Raw genomic sequence first — 23,641 nt, forward strand, 5'->3', positions numbered from 1 at the left:
AAAAAATTAAGATCTGAAAATAAGCAAGTCAAACTTAACAGGTTACAGAATGTAACACATTGTTTTCTGCAAAAAACACATATTGAGAGCAGCAAAGGGAAATATGTGCAATTGGTTCGTTTACTTCTGCTGCTCACAACCGGCTGTATGGTTGCCATGGGAACATTTGTTTGTTGAAAAGGAAGCAGCTGTTACAAATCCTGTATGTTGTCACACTTTATAGTAACAGCAACTGTTCTGTGAAATTTATTCAGATTGAGTTGATTACTATGAATCAAGCACTACAAACATAAAATGTACAACAGATCCTCTTCATATATCACTACCATTCAGAGCCATTAAAAGGAAGGAAAGTTTGGTGGTCAAGAGTTGGGTTCAATAAATTTTTATCAGTTTCTCAATGAGGAAAACACAAGCAATGCTGTAATGCCAGTATAAATACACAAAACAGAAAGAAAGGAAGGGTGCAGTTCTGATGAAAGTTAGATCTGAAATGCCAACTCTGTTCTTCACAGATGCTACCTGCCTCCAAGTATTTTCAACAGTTCCTGTTACACAAATGAGGTCAATTCAATCGGTGTTCTGTCTGCATCGTTACACAAATTAAAGATATATAGACCAGTCAAACATTGCCAATCAGAGGAAGAAATGGCAAAATACCATGGAACATTTCTCCACTTAAGGATTTTTTCAGTTTTACACTCATTTCAATGTAAATGGAATTAAGGCGAGGTAGAATACAGTAATTATTGTAAAGGATATTTGTAACTTTTTAAATTAAGTTTAATGAAAGATCTAAGTAATATAAAACAATGGAAATTTTCAATTGGAGAAGTCACCTTGGTGACATATTCAGGTGGTATTGTTTGTTCCATTTACAGTACATATCACAAAATTCAAACCCCACTTTATACACATCTTTAAAAAGAGAAAGATCAATGATATCATCAAAGCTTAGCCTTCAGTGTCTAACCATGTGGACACAATGCACCAGACCATCAGAAACTGCTTTTGGTTCAGCAGGAAAAGTAATTTTTTTTGCATGGTTATTAAGGATTATTTTGAATCTTAAAATGTCTTTTCAAATAATTCTTTACTGAAGGTTGTGGATCATCTCCTCCTTGGCTATGAGGTGTGTGGTTTTGTTCACAAGTGCCATCAGAGAGTTCAGCTTGTGTGACCAGTCATTGAGAATGTCATTGGGGTCTTTGGGTCTCTGGAAATTGATAATTCCAGCGAGCCTGTCGACTTTTGCAAAGATGGTCTTGTTTACCACCAGATTGGAAAGAAACTCTTCAGATTCCTGCATAAAAAAAATCAATGCAGATTTAAACTGAAAAAGAAGAAAAGCTTGCCGTTCTTCATTTGGTTTACTCCACACAAAAAAGAACAGACTTCATTCACAAAAAAATACCATTGTCACTCATCTTATTTCGTAGAACAGCACCAAATATAAAACTGACTTAGTTTCAAGTTGGGTGATTCCCCCCATCTCCCCAACATACACACACACACAAATGCTCCTAGTTTAACTCCTTAAATCACTTTCACCATTGTCACCATTAGTTCATAACTCAAAATACTCTCTCCAGTAGCATCCCAAGTTTGGAAAGGCAGTATCTATTACTGGACAGATGAACAATTATCAGTAACTTCAGATGGAAAAGTTCATGAACTAACAATTATGATACTTTCTTGAAATCCTAGTGACAACGCCTTGTAGATTACAGAAAATGTGATACTCACGTCAATGGAAAGATCGAGAAGCTCAGCCATTCTTTTCATTGTGATCCGTGTGTAATATTTTGCCATTATTCGAATATTCTGAAATATAAACATTGAAATTGTTTGTACTTGGCAAAATCTTCGGATGAGGCTTACACTTTGTCAGCTTTCATTTGAGCAAGTGGCTTAATGGAATGTTTATTGCAATCATTTAACTGTTCCTATTTGCTTTCTACTGGGCCTTGCTGAAGTACAGTCGGAGTACTTCCATTCACAAACCTAACCCTCAATCACAGTCTGCAAACTGGTTGACTTTGCAATGGATGAGTAGGGAAAAAGGCTGCAAAACAAAAAAATCAAAAATCAAAATCAAATCAAAATTCATCATTCTATCGATTTGTACCACACCAGCTATGAACATTATTTACAAATTGAGCCCACCAAAAGAAATGAAGCAACAATTTAAAATAAATTTGATGGCAAAGAGGCATTATCTTCAATGTCAGGAATTGGCTAGAGAGAGAGAGGAAAAAGACAGGTATGGCCACAACTTCTGGAACATAATGGAATTCAGACATAGTAAAACGTTAGAACACGTACATGTTCCACTACTCTGTTTTTAAGATCTTTCCATCTTTTATTTCCTTCTTCTGTGTTAGAAAATACATCTGTGCAAGCGTTCTCAGATAATTCTTCCCTCAATTCCTTCCCGTAATCATCCTCCAGTGAGCTCCAGCGCATAAGTTCCATTGTGGTGAAGAGCTTTAGCAGATCCCTGCAAGACAGAAATGTAATGTTGTTCCTAGACAGCAGAATTTAATTTTACATAATCAAATCCCAGGTAATCCTGTATTTCAGATTATCTACTTGGCCAACTCACTGCAAGTTCCTTACACAGTTGGTATATACAGCATATATGAATCTCTGATTTCACTCTGCATCTTTTATCCACTACAACTTGCAATATTAAAAATTAATGCATTGGATTTGAACTGGATGCATACTAACATTTGCCATTTGCTGGCAATTGGTACGTGTATCCTGGCCTGAAAGCTGGTATAATCTAGAAGCTACTTAAAGCACAAATAAGAATAGAATAAATGAACTATTTCCACATTTAGCATTTACAACAAAAAGATAGCTTATATTAGTTGATATCATCTTTATACATGGCAAACAATCGTTTTGCATCAGCCCACAAAACATTACTTGGGGCTCACATCTCTAAGCAAAACCTCTTGACTGCTGTCACAAAGTAAATTTGGCCCCAATGAAACCCATGTTAAAATATTCTTCTACATAGAGCAATATAACCATATTTTTACTTCATTTACTAGCACTAAAACTGGCTAAGAGTTATTTTGAAACTAACTCTTTTCAGCATTCCTTCCATAAGTTTCTACATAATTTCTCCCTATTCCACTAGCCTTCTGATTCCAAACCAAACAATGACTACATTCCAGAAGCTGCTATTTACCAAGTGCATTAAGCCAGAGAGACAGCTATCAGACAACGAAAATCAGAGGTGCAAGATCTTATCAGCGTATTGTCACAGCCAGTAACCTATGCATGAATTCTTCATAATGCACAATATGACTCCAATACTGTTATCTCTCAATATGCAATTATCAAGATGAAAGACTGCCCAATATTTTCTGGTATGGCAGTAAGGGGACACCTTCCAGTTACATTCAATATAAATTGAAACAAATTTTTGTTTTCCCAGAAAGATAAAACAAGCAAATACAAAGTTGGGCCATGCTTCACTTTATTAGTAGTAAGTTATTTAAAAAAATAATGTACTGAGGTTTCTTTTCATAATAACATTCCTCACCAATGTTCTCCTCAACTGCTTTGGGATTGTTCATTCCTTACTGGCATACAATTCCATGAGAGAAAAAATTTTGCTGCAGACCTGCTGGACTGGTCATTATTCATGTGCAAGTCTTGGCATTGAACAGTGGCATGCTGTTCAACTGCATATCCAAGCTGCATTCTAATATGCACCTAAAGCAAAGGCTATTGGATAACAAAGCAGAAGTTGAAATCATAGCTGATTTTCACTTCTTTAATTGTCGAAACCAATTGCTGGTGCAGCCACCATCCTGGATGAAACAACTAACTTAGTTAAAGCTAACTCACTCAACAGAGAACAAAGTCAATTGGACTTTGACTCAGAAGATTGTGTATTCAATATGAGTGCATCAATGTGGTAATGAGGGATTGCTGCATTATTAGAGATGCCATTTTCAGAAGATTTATTAAAGCAAAGATCTCAAATGTCTGTTTCGATGGACGTGGAAAATCCCATGAAATTATCCAAAAAACAAAATTTCTTCTCAGAATTTACTCAATATAAAAAGTCACTTAAAAAAGTTAGCTGGTCACACATCCAGTTGCTCTGTGTGGGACCAAGTTGTTCACAAATTGGCTGTATCCTCGACAGTGGCAGCATTTCAAAGCAATCCATTGATTCTGAAGATTTTGCTACATCTGAGGGTGTAAAAGATTCAAGTTCTTTCCTTCATAGAGCTGCTTGTTCATTTTTTTTTAAAACTTTCCACTACATAAACAAGCAAATAAAATCAAAATGGCAACAAAAAAAAATTAAGGATTTTTTTTCAGTTTTCTACTTTACCCTACCTGTACTTTGGAATCTCTTCAAGCTTTTTGTCAAGGCTGATTCTATGGACAAGATCAGATTGTTCATTGTCATAGGGAGCCAGGATGACGTAGAGAACAACACTCTTCAGAGCCTTGAAGTTAAATATAAAAAGGTCAATAAAATTAGGGAATTTAAAAGAAATCCCCACAAGGTGCACACCTTTTAAACAATGATCAAACCTGGGAGTGGTGTCCTTCTGGTCTACCGAGTAATTACAGCAATTGTGAAATACTGAATGTTCAAATCAATTAAAAAGCATCCATATTTATTGTATAACAGTTGACATATAAAACTGCTTTGTACATGGAGTAGATTGATTCAAAGAACATGAGGAATAAGCAGCTGTTCTCTTTTACAGTAATGTATTATTTTCTACTTTACATTCCCTCACTAATGTCTTTTAATAGCCTGGAAATTTATGCAACTCCTTGGTCAGATCCCTAAAGAAAAGCACCACATTATTTCAATGAGACAGGAAATTAATTTATTCTAAAAAAAAGCAATATTTTTATTAAAGATCTAGAGTAACTCTACAACAGTCAACTCTAATAAATACATTAGATTTTATGAAAGCCAAACGCTTTGATTTCCCAATTGATTGGGAAATTCCTTGGTTTAATCTAGTTGACAGTAGCAGGTTGGAACAGTCTGGGTAATGTTTACTTCATTCAGCAATACAATTATAATGAATCTTTCCAAATGTTATGGGTCACAAGAAATCTGTGTCTTTTTCCATCTCTCTGCACACCCTCTTTCTCCCAAGTCTTTGTACCTTTTTGCATCTGCTGGGGTAAGCATGATTAAAAGCAAATTTTGTCTTTCTCTCTCCATTAGAACTAAACATCAATGCATGTGTGTCAAGAAGCAAATGCAAGCATACTTTTTCTTTTATGGGAGACACTGCTGAGAAAACAGTAATCATAATGTTGCATAATTTTTTTTAGATCTTTAAGAGTAGCGTCATTGCTTTACTTGCTGGCTGATGAGATGCATCTTTTGGATTACAGCTGTCCCTAGATAGTTTGAGTGTGATCAACTACATATTGAAACTATTAAATTGTTGGCAAGAATCACAGTTCATTCTTCACTAGCTGCAAGGAAATAGAATCATAACAATGTTATGGCACAGGAGGTCTCTTAGACCATCAAATCTGGATTGTTGTCCATCCCATTCCTTAGCCTTTTCCCAATAATCCTGCAATTCCTTTTTAAACAAAAAAATTATTCACTTCCCTTCTAAAAGGCACAAGTGAACTTCATGCACCATAGGTACAGTGTATTCAAGATCTTGACTACTTGATGCATAAAGAGTAGTCAGCCCTGGTTCTTTTATCACCCCGATGCTAATGGAAACAGATTCTCTCCATTAATCCTATCTAAACTGGCAAGATTTTGTATCCCAGCGCATCACAGACACCAGCCTCCCCTCCTTGGACTCTGTCTTTACCTCTTGCTGTCTTGGTGAAGCAGCCAGCATAATTGAAGACCCCACCCGCCCAGGTCATTCTCTCTTTTCTTCCATCAGGTAGAAGATACAGGAGCCTGAGGGCACGTACCACCAGACTTAAGGACAGCTTCTACCCCACTGTGATAAGACTATTGAACGGTTCCCTTATACAATGAGATGGACTATGACCTCACGAGCTACCTTGTTGCGACCTTGCACCTTATTGCACTGCACTTCTCTGTAGCTGTGACACTTTACTTTGTACTGTTATTCTTTTTACCTGTACTACATCAATGCACTCTGTACTAACTCAATGTAATTGCACTGTGTAATGAATTGACCTGTATGATCAGTATGCAAGACAAGTTTTTCCACTGTATCTCGGTACAAGTGACAATAATAAACCAATACCCTCTGCAAAATCTTCTCTCAACTTTCTCTGGTTTAATCTTGTTAAACGTGGACCCCAAGTTGGTGGAATTTCTCATCTCTAAAACTGTAGAACATAGAACACTACAGCACAGTACAGGCACCTTGGCCCACAATGTTGTGCCAACATTTTATCCTGCTCTAAGATCTATCTAACTCTTCCCTCCCACATAGCCCCCTATTTTTCTGTCATTCATGTGTCTATCTAAGAGTCTCTTAAACGTCCCCGATGTATATGGCCCCACAACCTCTGCCGGCAGTGTGTTCCATGCAGCTGCCACTCTCTTGTAAAAAAACTTAACCCTGACATCCTGCATATACCTTGCTCCAATTACCTCAAAATTATGTCTCCTCATGTTAGCCATTGTCGCCCTGGGAAAAAAAAGTCTCTGACTGTCCACTTGATCTATGCCTCTTATCATCTTGTACACCTCTATCAAGTCACCTCTCATCCTCCTTTGCTCCAAAGAGAAAAGCCCTAGCTCACTCAACCTATCCTCATAAGACATGCTCTCCAATCCAGGCAACATCCTGGTACATCTCCTCTGCACCCTCTCTAAAGCTTCCACATCCTTTCTATAATGACGCGACCAGAACTGAACACAATACTCCAAGTGTGGTCTGACCAGAGTTCTACAGAGCTGAAACATCACCTCGTGGCTCTTGAACTCAATACCCCAACTAATGAAAGCCATCACTCCATACGCCTTCTTAACAACCCTATCGACCTGTGTGGCAACCTTGAGGGATCTATGGACGTGGACCCCAAGATCCCCCTGTTCCTCCACACTGCTCAAGAGTCCTGCCATTAACCCTGTATTCTGCCTTCGAATTCAATCTCCCGAAGTGTATCACTTCACACTTTCTTGAGAGGCTCCTTGTACCTTCTTGATACTAGTACCTTCTTGAGAGGCTTCAAATCTCTCCTGAAGTCCAGTGACAATACTGCAGTTGTGACCTACCCAGCATTTCATAAATATTCGATGTAATCTCCTTACTTTTATACTCTCTGCCTCTGTTTATGAAACCCAAGGTCCCACATGTTTTTTTTAAAGCCGTTTTGTCAACCTGCACTTCCATCTTCAATGGTTAATACGGATATGTATCCAGGGCTATCAGACCTATGAATCCATGAATACTACATCATTATTCCTTTCTTTTCTTTGCACTATTTATATATATTTGTAATTTATGGTATTTTGTCTTTGCACTGTACTGCTGCCACAAAACAACAAATTTCATGTCATCTGTCAGTGATAATAACTCTGACTTTGATTCTGTTCTTGCATTCCTTTTAGATATCGTAATTTTTGTCACTTTACATAATTAATATTTTACTTTTATACCATTTTTAAGTCAGGAGCTGTGTTTCAATGATAACAATTAGCTATTTGATACCAATCTATAAAGCCAAGAATACACTCAGGAAACTTCTAACTCAGCAACTAGACATCAATAAATCCTGCCAGCTTTTGCATGTAGAGTCAAGATTTGGCTTAAAATGTTTATTTTTTTAAAATTGTGGATAGAAAGAAAAAAAGTTGTAAAGAAATATTTAAAGAACTGTTACATAATTACTCATTTTTAAACTGTATTTGAGAAATTGTATACTGTTTGCTCATAGTTCCACCTCAGGTCTAGCTGTGTTATTGGATAATCTTGTTGTTGTATGAACTTTTGAATACAGTATCTGGCCAACAAGGTCTCAGAACAGATTGACTTTTGGTATACTTGGACAGTGCAGGACACTTTCACAATTTGGCACTGTCAATACGCTCAAAGAGAAATGTGATGACTTTCTAACCTGGGTACTGCTAATAACTTGTAGCAATGTGCCAGAAGTCTCTGGCTGCATAAACATCTCTTCCTGATTTAGGTAAAACTGAGAAAAGTACAAATATAATTTTCGACATAGAACGCCATTTGGCCCATTGCATCTTTGCCAGCTCATAAAGCAGTCCCATTCCCCTACTAACGTTTCCCTGTAACCTATTCTTCCTACACTCCCACCTATTTCCCCCAGCAGATTCTACCACTCACTTATATGTTAGGGGACAATTTAGAGTAGTCAATTAACCTACCTACCCACATTCAAATGTTGGAGGAAACTGGAGCACCTGGAGGAAACGCATGCTGTCACAGGAAAGGCATGCAAACTCCACGCAGTTAGTACCGGAGGTCAGGATTGAACTTGGATCACAGACACTGAGGCAGCAGTTCTATTAGCTGCACCACCATGCTGCCGAGAGTCAGACAGCATGGAAACAGGCCCTTCAGTCCACTGAATTCATGCTGGCCGTCAAGCACCCATTTACACTAATTCTCCCCACATTTCCATCAACTCCCCCCAGATTCCAGCACTCACTTACAAACTAGGGGCAATTTACAGTAGCAATTAACCTACCAACCCGCTGTTGGGATATGGGAAGACCCAACAGGAATCCAAACAGTCAGCACTGGAGGTCAGGGTTGAACTCACGTCCCTGGAGCTGTGACACAGCATCTCTGTTAGCTGCACGACTGGGTTCAAACCAACTATCAATCTGCGAGATTACTCGTGATACAGTTCCGTCGCACATCAGAATTTCTTAATTGACAGTAAAAGATTTAACACTTTGCATTTCAAAATTTTAAGTGGCCTTCTGAACAAGTCATATTTTGTCTTGAATAGTTATAACTCATAACTTAACCAAAGTAAGGAAACTGCAAGAATTAATAGAAAGACTGCAACGTTCAATACTATCAACTCAATTTTGGTCTTTCTTCATCATCAAAACTAGCCCTTTACCTGTTGCCATTTTGTGCTATCAGCTTCAATACAAGGTGTATCATAGATGGCACGATAGTGTTTGCATATGGACAAATAGGATCCTTCATGCTGGTCAACTTGAATCATTAGGTTGTAGTATTTTAACTTCAAGTCCTGTAAAAGATGGCAACTGGATCAAAATTATTGCAACCAATTCAGTTAAAAATGGTCCTGTGCATTATGTACTAATAATTGCTTTATGCATTAGTCAGATGGAGACCAAGTCCAACATGAAAACACATGCAAGTATTTTAACATGAGAAAATGTACAACCAAAAAGGTCATCAACACCAAATATTAGTTTTTGACGAATGATTATTGACCTGAAACATTCACAATTTCTCTCCACAATTGCTACCTGATCCGCAAAATATTTTCAACAGTTTGTTTTTATTTAACCACCAAGATATCATGAGTAGGTAGTAATTTGTGTTCCAATTTCTCAATCCTCACTATTGGGCAGCATCTAATCTCCACCTGAACAGTAAAATATGGCAAAATTCTGAGAGATAATTCACACCAAACAATTCCACAGTTGGAACATAAGAAACAGGAGCAGACTATCCCTTCAGCCCGCTCAGCCATTCTTTTGGCCTCCACTCTTTGGTTGGATCCCTATAACCTTCTTTTATATCCTTTATAACAAACAGACCGCAATCAGCGAGGATAGGCAGCAATACCTCCGGCATGATTATTCTCAACACTGGTGCCCCACAAGGCTGCGTCCTCAGCTCTCTACACGCTCATGACTGTGTAGCCAGATTCTGCTCTAACTCCATCCACAAGTTTGCAGATGATACCACCATTGTAGGCTGTATCTCAAACAGCAATGAGCAAAGAGATAGAGAGCTTAGTGGAATGGTGTCATGACAACAACTTTTCCCTCAATACCAACAAAAGAGCTGGTCATTGACTTCAGAAAAGGGGGTGGTGTACATGCACCTGTCTACATCAATGGTGCTGAGGTCGAGAGGGTTGAGAGCTTCAAGTTCCTGGGAGTGAACATCACCAACAGCGTGTCCTGGTCAAGTCACGTAGATGCCACAGCCAAGAAAGCTCACCAGTGCCTCTACTTCCTCAGGAGGCTAAAGAAATTTGGTTTGTCCCCTTTGACTCTCACCAACATTTACCGATGCACCATAGAAAGCATCCTATCTGGATGTATCACGGCTTGGTACGGCAACTGCTCTGCCCAGGACCGCAAGAAGCTGCAGAGAGTTGTGGACACAGCCCAGCGCATCACGGATACCAGCCTCCCCTCCTTGGACTCTGTCTTTACCTCTCGTTGTCTTGGTATAGCAGCCAGCATAATCAAAGACCCCACCCACCCGGGACATTCTCCCTTCCCTCCTCTTCCATTGGGTAGAAGATACAGGTGCCTGAGGGCACGTACCACCAGACTTAAGGACAGCTTCCACCCCACTGTGATAAGACTATTGAAGAGTTCCCTTATACAATGAGATGGACTATGACCTCACGATCTACCTTATTGTGACCTCGCACATTATTGCACTGCACTCTGTAGCTGTGACACTTTACTCTGTACTGTTATTGTTTTAACCTGTACTACATCAATGCACTTTGTACTAACTCAATGTAACCGCACTGTGTAATGAATTGACCTGTACGATCGGTTTGTGAGACAAGCTTTTCACTGTACCTCCGTACAAGAGACAATAATAAACCAATACCAATTTATTTTTACATTGGGATGTTTGACATATTCTGTGTCTCCCAACTCCCGAAAGCTTTTGCAGTTAGATGAAAGTACAATGGTGAAATGTTGGTTTAATTCACTGGCTGCATATAGTTTCCTTAAGATACAGGCGTCTATAGAAGTAGTAACCTTTTCCATCAGTCAAGATACACGTATTCATGTATTGGGTAAAAAGATGGTATTCTGTCTAATTGTATCCAATAATAAACCAATACTAATATCCTCCTTTACCTGGTGAGGAGTTCCCAGGAATCAATCCAGTGAATCTCTGCTGCACTACTTCTAAATCATAAATATCCTTCCTTATGTATGGAAACCAAACTGACGAGTTGTGATCTCACTGAAGCCCTGCACACAGTAAAACCCTTACTCTTGTGCTCCATTGCCTTTGCAATTAAGGGCAACATTCCACTTGTCTGACTAATTACTTGTTGTACCTGCATACTAATTTTGTACAAGCCATATCTACCTGAATAATAATATTCCATAGTCTCACACCATTTAAACAATATTCTGCTTTTATATTTTTTCCTACCAAAGGCAATAACCCCACACATTTTTATGTTACACTCCCTCTGCTCATTCACGTAAATGATCTATATTCCTTTCCAGACTATGCAACATCCTCAAAACTCCCCTATCTTTATACCGTGACCAAATTTGTATAGATTATACACAGTCCCTTCAACTATGTAATCAAAATAGATGGTTAACTAGCACTTAACCCTGAAGCCTACCACAAGCTGAAACTTGTCAAACTGAAAATTACCCGCTTATCCGCATAGTGTTAACCAATCATCTACCTCTGGTAATATATTAACCTCAACCTCACCAGTCCTCCTTTATGCAGTACTCTTTTACGCGACAGTTTATGGACTAGCAAATAATCTGGAACAAAGTCCACGACTGCAATAACCAAATTGATTTGCAAAACAAAATACTCAAATCAGTCCTGACTGCTTTTATCACTGACAAGTGCTTGCCTATAAATCTTTATTAATACTTTCAAAGAAACAGTATTTATTGGCAACATAGCATCAACTAGTGAACAGGTAGTGGAAGGGGCATACGACTCAGCAAATGGATGTTCATGTGGCAAACAAAGTCATTTACTCAGAAAAGAGTCTGTTTAGAATGTGGAGGAAAGAGAAACCACAGCAATTTTGCCAATAAAAGCAATGGAAAATAGCTACAAATAAATTATATACCTAAAATCAATCTGTCACTGACAGCAGTATAGTCACCAAGCTTGATTCACAAGGATGTTAATCAATCTTTCCTAGTAGGTTCTTGCATTGACACTACATAAAAAGAATTTGAAACTACCTCAGTATTTTCTCCCTGGAAGAACTTTGTGTTTATTTTTTTGCTGATGATCTGGGTTCGAATGTAATCCTTTATAGCCAGGCAGAGTCTCATTTGTTCCAAGATAAACTCAACCTTCTCTTTCTTCTCCATTGACCCATACGTTTCAACCTGATGGTTTAAGAAAACAGCAATTTAAAATTACGGAGTCTAATAAAATGTTGTGGTAGCTGAATTATTCTTCAAAACCATCCATTTGAGGTAAAGTTCATGGCTTTAGCATTTTTCCATTTACTGAGATCTGGACATTGCTGACAAGGTCGCTATTTCCTGCTCATTTCAAGAGCACACAAGAATGAGTCTGGAATCACAAGGAGGCCAGATTGAACACAGACATTAGTGAACCAAGCAATCCAATAGTTTTCCAGTCATCACTAAGAATGAACTATGATATTGCGGCTCTTGCAGAGACTTGGCTGTCACCAGGGCAGGAATGGATATGGAATATTCCCGGATTTCAGTGTTTTAAAAGGGATAGGGAGGGGGGGAGAAGAGGAGGAGGGGTGGTGTTACTGGTCAGGGATACTATTACAGCTGCAGAAAGGGTGGACAATGAAGAAGGATCCTCTCTAGAGTCAGCATTAGTGGAAGTTAGGAACAAGAAAGGGGCAGTTACTCTACTGGGAGTATTCTATAGGCTCCCTGGTAGCAGAAAGGATACTGAGAAGCAGATCGGGAGGCAGATTTGGGAAAGGTGCAAAAATAACGGTTGTTATCATGGGAGACTTCAACTTCCCAAATATTGATTGGCACCTGCTTAGTACCAAAGGTTTAGACGGGGCAGAGTTTGTTAAGTATGTCCAGGACGGATTCCTTTTACAGTATGTTGACAGGCTGACTCGAGGGAATGCCATATTTGATCTAGTATTAGGTAATGAACCAGGTCAGGTGACAGATCTCTCAGTGGGTGAGCATTTGGGGGACAGTGACCACTGCTCCCTAACTTCTAGCACTGTCATGGACAAGGATAGGAGCAGAGGACAGGAAAATATTTAATTGGGGAAGGGCAATTTATGAGGCTATAAGGCTAGAACTTGTGAGTGTGAATTGAGATGACATTTTTGAAGGGAAATGTACTATGGAGATGTGGTCGTTGTTCAGGGATCTTTTGCAGGATGTTAGGGATAAATTTGTCCTGGTGAGGAAGAGAAAGAATGGCAGGGTGAAGGAACCATGGGTGACAAGAGAGGTGGAACATCTAGTTAGGAGGAAGGCGGCAGCATACATAAGGTTTAGGCAGCAAGGATCAGGTCTCTTGAGTTATAAAGGGTAGCAAGGAAGGAACTTAAGAAGGGGCCAAGGAGACCAAGAAGGGGACATGAAAAGGCCTTGGCGAGTAGGGTTAAGGAAAACCCCGAGGCATTTTTCACTTATATGAAGAGCAGAAGGATGACGGGAGTAAAGGTAGGACTGACTAGCGATAAAGGTGGGAAGATGTGCCTGGAAGCTGTGGAAGTGGGTCCTCAATGAATACTTCTCTTCAGTATACACCAAGGAGAGGGGCCTTGATGATGCTGAGGACAGTGTTGGTAAGGATAATGTTCTGGAGCATGTAGATATCAAGAGAGAGGATGTGTTGGAGCTGTTAGAAAATATTAGGACAGATAAGTCCCCGGGGCCTGATGGAATATTCCCCAGGCTGCTCCGCAAGGCGAGGGAGGAGATTGCTGAGCTTTTGGCTAGGATCTTTGAGTCCTCGTTGTCCACGGGAATGGTACCAGAGGATTGGAGGGTGGCAAATGTTGTCCCCTTGTTCAAAAAAGGTAGTAGGGATAGTCCAGGGAATTATAGACCAGTGAGCCTTATGTCTGTGGTGGGCAAGCTGTTGGAAAGGATTCTTAGAGAAAGGATCTATGGGCATTTAGAGAACCATGGTCTGATCAGGGATAGCCAACATGGCTTTGTGAAGGGCAGATCATGTCTCACAAGCCTGATAGGGTTCTTTGAGGAGGTGACCAGACAGATTGATGAGGGTAGTGCAGTAGGTGTGGTCTACATGGATTTTAGTCAGGCATTTGACAAGGTTCCACATGGTAGGCTTCTTCAGAAGGTCAGAGGGCATGGAATCCAGGGAAGCTTGGCCATATGGATTCAGAATTGGCTTGCCTGTAGAAAGCAGAGGGTTGTGGTGGAGGGAGTGCATTCAGAGTGGAGGGCTGTGACTAGCTGTGTCCCACAAGGATCGGTTCTGGGACCTCTACTTTTCGTGATTTTTATTAATGACTTGGATGAGGGGGTACAAGGGTGGGCTGGCAAGTTTGCAGACGACATAAAGGTTGGTGGTGTTGTGGATAGTGTAGAGGATTGTTGAATATTGCAGAGGGACATTGATAAGATGCAGAGCTGGACTGAGAAGTGGCAGATGGAGTTCAATCCGGAGAAGTGTGAGGTGGTACACTTTGGAAGGACAAACTCCAAGGCGGAGTACAAAGTTAATGGCAGGATTCTGGGTAGTGTGGAGGAGCAGAGGGATCTGGGGGTCCATATCCACAGATCCCTGAAAGTTGCCTCACAGGTGGATAGTTAAGTAAGCTTATGGGGCGTTATCTTTTATAAGTCGAGGGATCGAGTTTAAGAGCCATGAGGTAACGATGCAGCTCTGCAAAACTCTGGTTAGACCACACTTAAGAGTACTGTGTCCAGTTCTGGTCGCCTCATTATAGGAAGGATGTGAAAGCGTTGGAAAGGGTGCAGAGGCAATTTACCAGGATGCTGCCTGGTTTAGAGAGTATGGATTATGAGGAGAGACTTAGGGCTTTACTCTTTGGAGAGGAGAATGAGACAAGACATGATAGAGGTGTACGAAATATTGGGAGGAATAGATAGAGTAGACAGCCAGTGCTTCTTTCCCAGGGCCTCAATGCTCAATACAAGAGCGCATGGCTTTAAGGTAACGGGTGGGAAGTTCAAGGGAGATATCAGAGGAAGGTTTTTTACCCAGAGAGTGGTTGAGGCATGGAATGCGCTGCCCGAGGTGGTGCTGGAGGCAGGTACATTGGCCAAATTCAAGAGATTACTAGATAAGCATATGGAGGAATTTAAAATGGAGGGATATGTGGGAGGAAGGGGTTAGATAGTCTTAGGTGAGGTTTAAAGGTCGGCACAACATTGTGGTCTGAAGGGCCTGTATTGTGCTGTACTGTTCTATGTTCTATGAATGATTATATTTTTCTCCCAATTCCAGATTACTAAATAAATTTAGATTCCATTCCTGCTGTTGTGAGATTTGAACTTTGGCCTCTGGATTGTGAGTTTAAAGACAAAAGTCAGAGCCACTAGACCAGTACTTTAACTGCTGCACCACCACCATATCGGCTGATGATACTGCATTATGTAGTTGTTGTGAATACCTGAATCTTCCAAGCTGGTTAGAAAGACCCTAAAAAGTTAATCAAGCATAAGAATTAGGAGCATTTGGAGAACGTCTGTACTTAGCTGCCAGAGGTGGTGGTTGAATCAGATACAAATCACTGTTTAAGAGGCACTTATTCAGATATTAAATAGGCAAGGCACAGAAGGAGACACAAGAGTCTCCAGCCCTGATGCAGGGTCTCCACCTGAAACGTTGACGTCCTTTCTCCTCACAGTTGCTGCTCAACCAGAGTTCCTCCAGTGGATTGTTTGTCACTGCTAAGGCATGGAAGGATACAGTCCTATATTCCTAATGTTCTATAATCTACTCCAGGCCTTTAACTCTGAGATACCTGCATTTTAATTTGGTCTCTTCAACATGATCATATCTAAACACCCTTGCCTTTATCCACCATGGCCCTGAGCTCATAATTCCAACCCTGAACCTTTCTGCTTTTATTTTGTTTTCCCCCTTAAAGGCAACCTCACCTCTGTAACCAATATATTCTTTAATATCTCTTCTGCGTTTTAGAGTCAATCTTTTGTTTGATAACACTCCTGTGAAGAGCCTCAGGATGTTTACCCTACTCTTTAAGGATACTATTTAAAAAATGTAAAATGTTGTTGTTGTAATTTCTGAACCTGGTTGGCAAAATTGAAAGCTCACTTTCTGAAGTTGATTGCTGTACATCTTAATATTAAGATAATTTTGTTGTTGAGGTAAGAAGAAAATAACATCTTATCTCCACTTTGCTCATGATCTTTCAATTGTAAAACTAAACCCAAACATCTTGAAATTGTAACATCGAGCAAAAAAGGTTTATTCAAGACTTTCATGGTTTCTATCTTAGGGCAGCATCCAATACAGATTTATATGATCTATTTTGCTTGATAAGAACTAACAAAAGATCACCATTATTCTGAGAAAACCTTGTTCATCATGAAAGCGTGCATGTTTTACATGCCTAGATATCATTGACATTTACCTGAAGTTCCTGCAAAATGGCAGCAGCTTCTTTCAGCTCTCCAGCTTCCTCCTTTATCATGGCTAAGTGTTTGGTTAACCGAGCACGCTCAATTTCCACATAAATCTGAAAGAAACAATCAATAATAATATATCACTATGGAGGTTTTGATTCACAGTTCTTTATGCTTGATTATTTAAATTCCTTTTACAAAATATACAGAAATGAAGCAAGGTGGTGATCAATTTACTTTACTTAAAGCTATTGTGGATATGATTGAAATGTTATATCAGCTAATCAGGACAGTAGGAGGATTGCTTCAGTTGATTACATTCTAGATTTATAAAAGCAAATTCAATCATTTTTTCTCTGAAGGCTCATTTTATGACAGGGCTTTGAGGCCACATAAACTAGGGAAGAACAACAATCAGTTTTTGATCTGTGCTGTCCGTTGGTCAAACAATAGGGATGTTTTGTTATATTAGTGAAGCAATGCTGTCCTTTTGGAGCTGCTACCTTACAAAGGAAATATTAAAATAAAAGCACAAATGTTCCAAGGTACTTATCAAGACAGCCAATGCACTATCGAATGCAAATTACTTGGTCATGGATTAATTTGCAATTTTTTGCAACACTGTTAGCATAACGGCACCGAAAAGTGTGAAGTAATGGTCATAAAACATTTTGGAATAAACATGAAAGGTGCAATTGCATTGACATAATTCCTCAACCCATAGCCATTGGTGAAGTTTGGCTTGTTATGATTCCACAGCTAACTGAAGCCTTCTTGTATATTCCTGCAGATTTATAACAACAAAAATATAATGTGATTAACTTCAAAAGTCTTACAGCCCTCAGAAATGTTTTTGTCTTAAAGAGGCAATCCCTTCCCCAGTACTAGATTCTTCCACAAGAGAAAATGTCCACATAGTCAAGATCCCTCGGGATCATATATGTTTTAATCAAGTCTCCTTTCATTTTTCTAAACTTCAGTGAATACAAACCTAGCTTGACCAACCTCATCTCATAAAGACAACTTGCCCATTCTGAGGTATAGCAGAATCTGGCAGACTAGGGACTGTGGCGGGTGCCAGACTAGCCTAGCAGATTTTCCAGACTATTGGAAGTTATTTCAATTACCTCAACACATCTGAGATTGACCGTTTTTTTTAAAAAGAATGTCACACAGTTTGATGATAAGTTTTCCAGTGAACCAGTTCAGTTAAAAAGGCAGCATGGGAACTGGGGCCCCAGTGAGCGGGAGGAGAGTGCAGCAAACATTACCTGGTCAGCCAGAAGCCAATCTGTTGGGATTTCCAAATCATCGTATAGTAGATTTTTGTTGTTTTACTGTATTGGTTTAGCAAACCTGCTCTGAACTACTTCCAATGCACTTATTCCTTCCTTAAATATAGAGACCAATACAATAAACAGTACTCCAGATGTGGTTTCACCCATGACCTATATAATTGAAACATAAGCTCCTTACTTTTGTATTCAGTTCCACTCGCAATAAACAATAACATTCTGTTTGCTTTCCTATTTACTTGCTGTACCTACATATTAGTAATGATGCACTGGGATGCCCAGATCCCTCTGCACCACAGAGCTCTACAATCTCTCATCATCTGAAAAATATGCTAGTTTTGTTTTTATTTTGCCTGCCAAAATGGACAACTTCACGTCTTGCACTATATCCCAGATCGTGACCCATTCACATAACTTATTTATATCCCTTTATAGCTTCCTTATGTTCTCTTCACAACTTATTTTTTTAAAACCTATCTTTGGGTCATCAGCAAATTCAGCAACATACTTTCATTGGTTTCATGCAAGTCATTTATATCAATTGTAAAAATGTTGAGTCCCCAGCAATAACCTCCAAGGCACATCACTCATTACACCTTGCCAAGCAGAAAAAGACCTACTGGATGTTTGTATGTATTAATAGAAATATATTTGTGCTATTTTTGCATATGACCATTAAACACATTAGCACTTAAGTATTACAAGGAAGACAAGTGAATGCATGGCAATGTGTCACTAAAAAACTTTTGCTATGTCCATTTCTAGTTAGCCAGCCAATCATCTATCCATTCCAACCCGTTGCCTCCTACAGTTAACCTTTTTTCCCTACAATAACCTTTGACGTGATAGTTAATCAAATGCCTTCCAGAACTCTTAGTATATCAACTGGTTCTGTTACCTACAGCACATGCTAATTTTTCAAAGAACATAAATTCCTCAAACATGATTTCACAAAACCACGCTGTCTTTGCTTGATTTCCTTGAATTTTTCCAATTGCTCTGCTTTTGCATCTTAATGACAATTTCTTTCATTTTCCCCTCAACAGATTAAATAAACAGACTTGTGGTTCCCTGTTTTCTGTCTCCCTCCCTTTTTGAATAAAAGAGTTACATTTGCTATTTTCCAATCCAAGGAATGTGCCCCAAATCTAGGCAATTATGTAAAATTAAAGCCAATCCACCAACTACCTAATGAGAGGTTTTTAAGACCCTAAATTGTATGCCATCTCCAAGACCGGATAGAAAAAAAATAAAATCCTTTCATCCTCAGAGGTAGATCTTACAAGGAAGCGTGCTTTTGGAAGTAGGTGAAACATACTAACCTTTCCAGCTGTGACAGTGCGCAAAGTGTCGATCAGTCTCAATTTGATTGGCAGGTCAGTAATCTGACTGACATATGTGTAGCACTCCTGGACCATTTTTGTAACTGCCTACATAATAAACGAAGTAAACAGTGATGCTTTTAGCAACAATGACTACAATGTAAATTGGTGACCTATTGATTTTCTCCCAACATACAAGTGCACTTCACATCACAGGGAGAATGAACAGAATCTATAAATTGAATTCATAACATGAGTTTGAATTCTATCATCTGAGTTCATTGTTGCAAACAAGCAAAATATTCTTTAACCATTTCAACGATCACCAGCATCAAGCCTATTGGATGCTGTAATATTTTCAGTCATTTGGAAATCTAGGAAAACATTAGCTAAGACAAGATTTTTATTTTTACTTTTACTAAAAAGGTACCACTGATTTTATTGATGTTCATTTTTATTAAATAAAAAAGGTTCATAAATTTTGTATGCCAATTAAATGTGAATGTTAAATTATTCAGCTTTAACATTCTTCTGATAATAGATTAACTGGCAGATATTTTTTCTTCGAAGTAAAAACAGAGAAAACAATTTTAGTCACCTGTTCTGCACAAGCCGAAAACCTTACCTGCTTTAACTGACTTCTCCTTTTAGACAAAAGTACGATATTTTCATTGAGTGCATCCCAGTCCTTTGCATCATAACACATTTTCACTATTGCAACAAGGATTCTTGATGTGGAAGCCATATCAGAGGCCTAGAATTTATAATGGAAAAATTATGCCCCAACAACAATTTTATTATAATTGAGAAAACAAGTCAGCTGAACATACTGGAAACTTTTCGATTATGCAAAATTAACTAATGAAAATGCATCAGGTGGTTTGGGATACTTTAACAATAAGGAAGGAAGAAATGGTAAACAACTGCATGTGAACTTCTCACAAACAATATAATAATAAGCAAATCCTACATATTTTACAGAAAAACTGAGTAAACAGTTTCAAGGAAGAATTACTGATACATCTAGCCCACCTACCCAAAATTATTCTGTAATAATGTTCAAGCTGATTGTACTTCACTCTTTCTTAAATTCAATTAACTTTTCCTTTTCTATCTTCTGGTCCAGTAATCTGCTCTATTCCTTTGATTTTAGCATTTGAGTAAAACAATAATCATGTTTTTTTTTGTCATTTTTCTTTATCCTGAGAAATTATGCTTTGATAAAACATGACTATTTTTCAAAAGAGAAACAGGTGGTGGGGAGGACATATTTAAATTATTCCCTGGTTCTATGAGAATAATGTCAATCTTTCTAAACATTAGCTAGCCAATTGGATACAAAACTGGCTTGGTGGAAAGAGAGGAGTATTAGGGAAGGGTTGTTATTCAGTTTGGAAGCCTGTGACCAGCGGTGTGCCACAGGGATTGGTGCTGGGTCCACTGTTGTTTGTCATCTATATTAACGGTTTGGATGACAATGTTGTTAAACATGTAGTAAGTTTGCGAATTACACCAAACTTGGTGGTGTAGTGGTCAGTGAAAGGGGTTATCTAAGATTACAACAGGATCTAGATGAACCGGGGAAGTGGGCCAAGGAATGGCAGATGGAATTTAACCTGGACAATTGTGAGGTGTTGCATTTTGCCATGTTAAACCAGGGCAGGACTTGCACAGTAAATGATAGGGTCCTGGAGTGCTGTAGAACAGAGAGACCTTGGGGTACAGGTACATAGTTCCCTGAAAGTGGCACCACAGGTAAACAGAGTGGTAAAGGCAGTATTTGGCTCACTTGCCTTCAGCAAGTTAGGGCACCGAGTTGGGACATCATGTTGTAAATGTGCAAGTCTTTTGTGAGATCACACTTGAAATATTGTGTGCAGTTCTGGTAGGCCAGTTATAGAAAGGATTTCATTAAGCTGGAAAGGGTGCAGAATAGATTCACGAGGATGTTACTGGGACTGGAGGGCTTGAGTTATAACGAGAGGCTGGATTGGCAGGGTCTTTTTTCCCCTGGAGTGTAGGAGGCTGAGGCTGATTTTATATACCTTATAGAGGTATATAAAATCAGGAGGCGTGCAGATAATTCTTCTTCCCCAAGGTAGTGGAGTCTAAAACTAGAGGACATAGATTTGAGGTCAGAGGGGAAAGATTTGAATGGGATGTGAGGGCCAACTTTTTCCACACAGATGGCAGTGGGCACATGGAACCAGCTGCCAGAAGAAGCTGTAGAGGTGGGTACAAGTATAATATTTTAAAGACATTTGGACAGCTACATAGATAGAAAAGGTTTAGGGAATATGGGCCAAACACTTGCTTGGATAAACATCTTGGTCGACACAGATGAATTGGACCGGAGGGCCTGATCTGTGCCGTATAACTATGACTCAATCGACAACATTCTGAAGCAACTGCATAGCAAAGAAAAGGATGCGAACAATTCTCTCCTGATCGCTTCTCCCTACACTGGGAAAATGTGCTATTGGCAAGAAAACCTGTAAACTCAGTATGTTGCTTTTTGTGCAAACTATAGATACCTATATATAAAAAAAACTTTAATTTAAAAATCAACTTCTACATAGTTGATGCAGAGGGAAATCTGGATTCCCTGACTAAGAAAATTAAAGTTGCAAAAATTTAAATTTTGCTCTTTATTTTTCAGTGATTCTAGTGATTAAAAAAGAAAGAGATGCATTTATAACCTAATGTTCCAAAGCATAATTACTCCTGTAATCAAGCTCAATTTTTAAGGAGTAGTCAAATTGCATAAGTTTCACAAACTGAAGCGAGATAGATCGTGCTAGATAATATGATTTAGTGATGTTGACTGAAGGTTAAATGCAAATTGTGGACTTTATTTTTCTTCCTCTAATGGTGCTGTGGGATCACTTACATTTAACTCAAAGACAGATCTTGGCTGATCATGCAGCCGCATGTCAGCGCCAAAGGTCATATTGTAGTCGCTTGGCAACTAACACAAGGTGATGATTGTGCATAATGAATTGAAATTAATGATATGAATGGTTTTCAAGTCTTGGGAGTGGGATTGGACCCCATGGTCTTCTGATTCAGATGAAAGAATGCCAAGAATGACAGTCTGAATAGCTGTAAGGAAAAATATTCTGCTCTCCCTTGCCTGCCATTTAGGGGTCAGACTTCTGGAGAAAAATATTGTAAATTTTTCCAAAGAAATCTAGGATTACAAAGAAGGACCCTTGGATGGTGTCCAATAATACTTTTAGTGGACACCTGTTGTGACCCCTCCAAAAAGCTGCTGGTTAAGTAGATGCAAAATGTATTCCACTTGTTTTATTCTACACTTCTGCTTGATTCCAACTGAAACATGCAAGTTAAGCATGGTTACGTGATGGGATGGTAGAAATTTGGGGAAATATGTTATTAGAATGAACACAGCTTGATGAATTTAATTTACCTTCCCAAATGTCTTGTAAAGTTGATTTTAATTTCACACAAAGTGATACAATTTGCACTTACTGTTCGAGTCTGCTTTTCCAATGATAGAAGATTATCAATAGCTTCCTGCAGTCTTCCATCCTAAATTATAATAGATTATTACAGAAACATTATACAAATTATAGCAAAAGTCTAATAAAACACACTCTTCCCCCATTCCAAAAGCAGTTCTCTTTGCAAAGTAGACATAGATATTTACTTCACAACACAACAATCTCTCCCTACTTGCCACAATCACATGCAATTCTCTACCTGAATGGTATTCAGGAGATGAGAGAAGTACATTGGTAGTTTTTTTAAATCCCTGTACGACTACCATTCAAATGAATAAAGCATTTTGATGATTATGCCCCTTTATAAGCTGTAGTGGTTTGCAACTCTTCAGTTGATCCAATAAAGGAAGTAAATAATAAAATAATTTAACTCAATTAAATTCTGCATTTGACATTTAAAAAAAATCTTTGGCTGAGCATGGTAAAACATATAAAGATCAGCCAAGTGCAGGCTAGGGCTAAATAGCAGTCAAGAATGGAGCAGACAACAACACAGAAAAAATGCACAGACAAGTATAGGATAGCTGGAGTGCAATGGAGCTAGACAGTTTACATTGGCTAGTGGAACTCAGGCTTCATGATCAAAGCAAAAACAGAACACTCAAAACTCAGTGGGTTAAGCAGCATCTATAGAGGCAAAAGGTGTAAGGTGATGTTTAAAGACTGAAAGGGATCAGAAGAGCTTGCCGGTATGAAGCAGTACATAGTAGAGAGGTGAAGGCTGCTAGGTGGTACCAGATGGGGAGGGGATGATGGGCAGATGGAACCAGATGGGGGAGGGTGGTGGGGAAGAGGCTGATAAGTGATAGGTGGAGCTAGATGGTGAGGGGATGATGGGCAGATGTACCAGGTATGGGGGGGGGGGGGGGGGGGGCGGAAGAAAACTATGTGGCAGGTGAATGTGTATTGGCAGAGAGCACTGGAGGTGTGGGTAACCTGAAGTTAGAAAATTCAAAATTCATATCATTGGGTTATAAGCTACCAAAGCAGAACACAAGATGTTCTTCTTAGAAT

At 39.0% G+C, this 23,641-nt stretch overlaps 1 protein-coding gene across 1 annotated transcript in view; it reads right to left on the reverse strand.

Moving 5' to 3' along the window:
• Positions 1 to 369: 369 nt before the first annotated feature.
• The window catches only part of psmd12 (proteasome 26S subunit, non-ATPase 12), a 30,716-nt gene continuing 7,444 nt past the window's right edge, over positions 370 to 23,641 (reverse strand). The window contains exons 2-11 of the mRNA XM_052033183.1: positions 22,596 to 22,655; positions 19,729 to 19,857; positions 19,104 to 19,211; positions 16,495 to 16,599; positions 12,119 to 12,268; positions 9,055 to 9,189; positions 4,369 to 4,481; positions 2,326 to 2,500; positions 1,747 to 1,824; positions 370 to 1,303 (exon numbers count right to left, since the gene is read on the reverse strand). Coding sequence (XP_051889143.1) covers positions 1,094 to 1,303; positions 1,747 to 1,824; positions 2,326 to 2,500; positions 4,369 to 4,481; positions 9,055 to 9,189; positions 12,119 to 12,268; positions 16,495 to 16,599; positions 19,104 to 19,211; positions 19,729 to 19,857; positions 22,596 to 22,655 — 1,263 coding nt within the window. The 3' untranslated portion in view covers positions 370 to 1,093. The remainder of the gene's footprint in view (positions 1,304 to 1,746; positions 1,825 to 2,325; positions 2,501 to 4,368; positions 4,482 to 9,054; positions 9,190 to 12,118; positions 12,269 to 16,494; positions 16,600 to 19,103; positions 19,212 to 19,728; positions 19,858 to 22,595; positions 22,656 to 23,641) is intronic.

The sequence above is a fragment of the Pristis pectinata genome, chromosome 18 (genome assembly GCF_009764475.1).
Source record: "Pristis pectinata isolate sPriPec2 chromosome 18, sPriPec2.1.pri, whole genome shotgun sequence".
Classification (NCBI taxonomy): Eukaryota; Metazoa; Chordata; class Chondrichthyes; order Rhinopristiformes; family Pristidae; genus Pristis; species Pristis pectinata.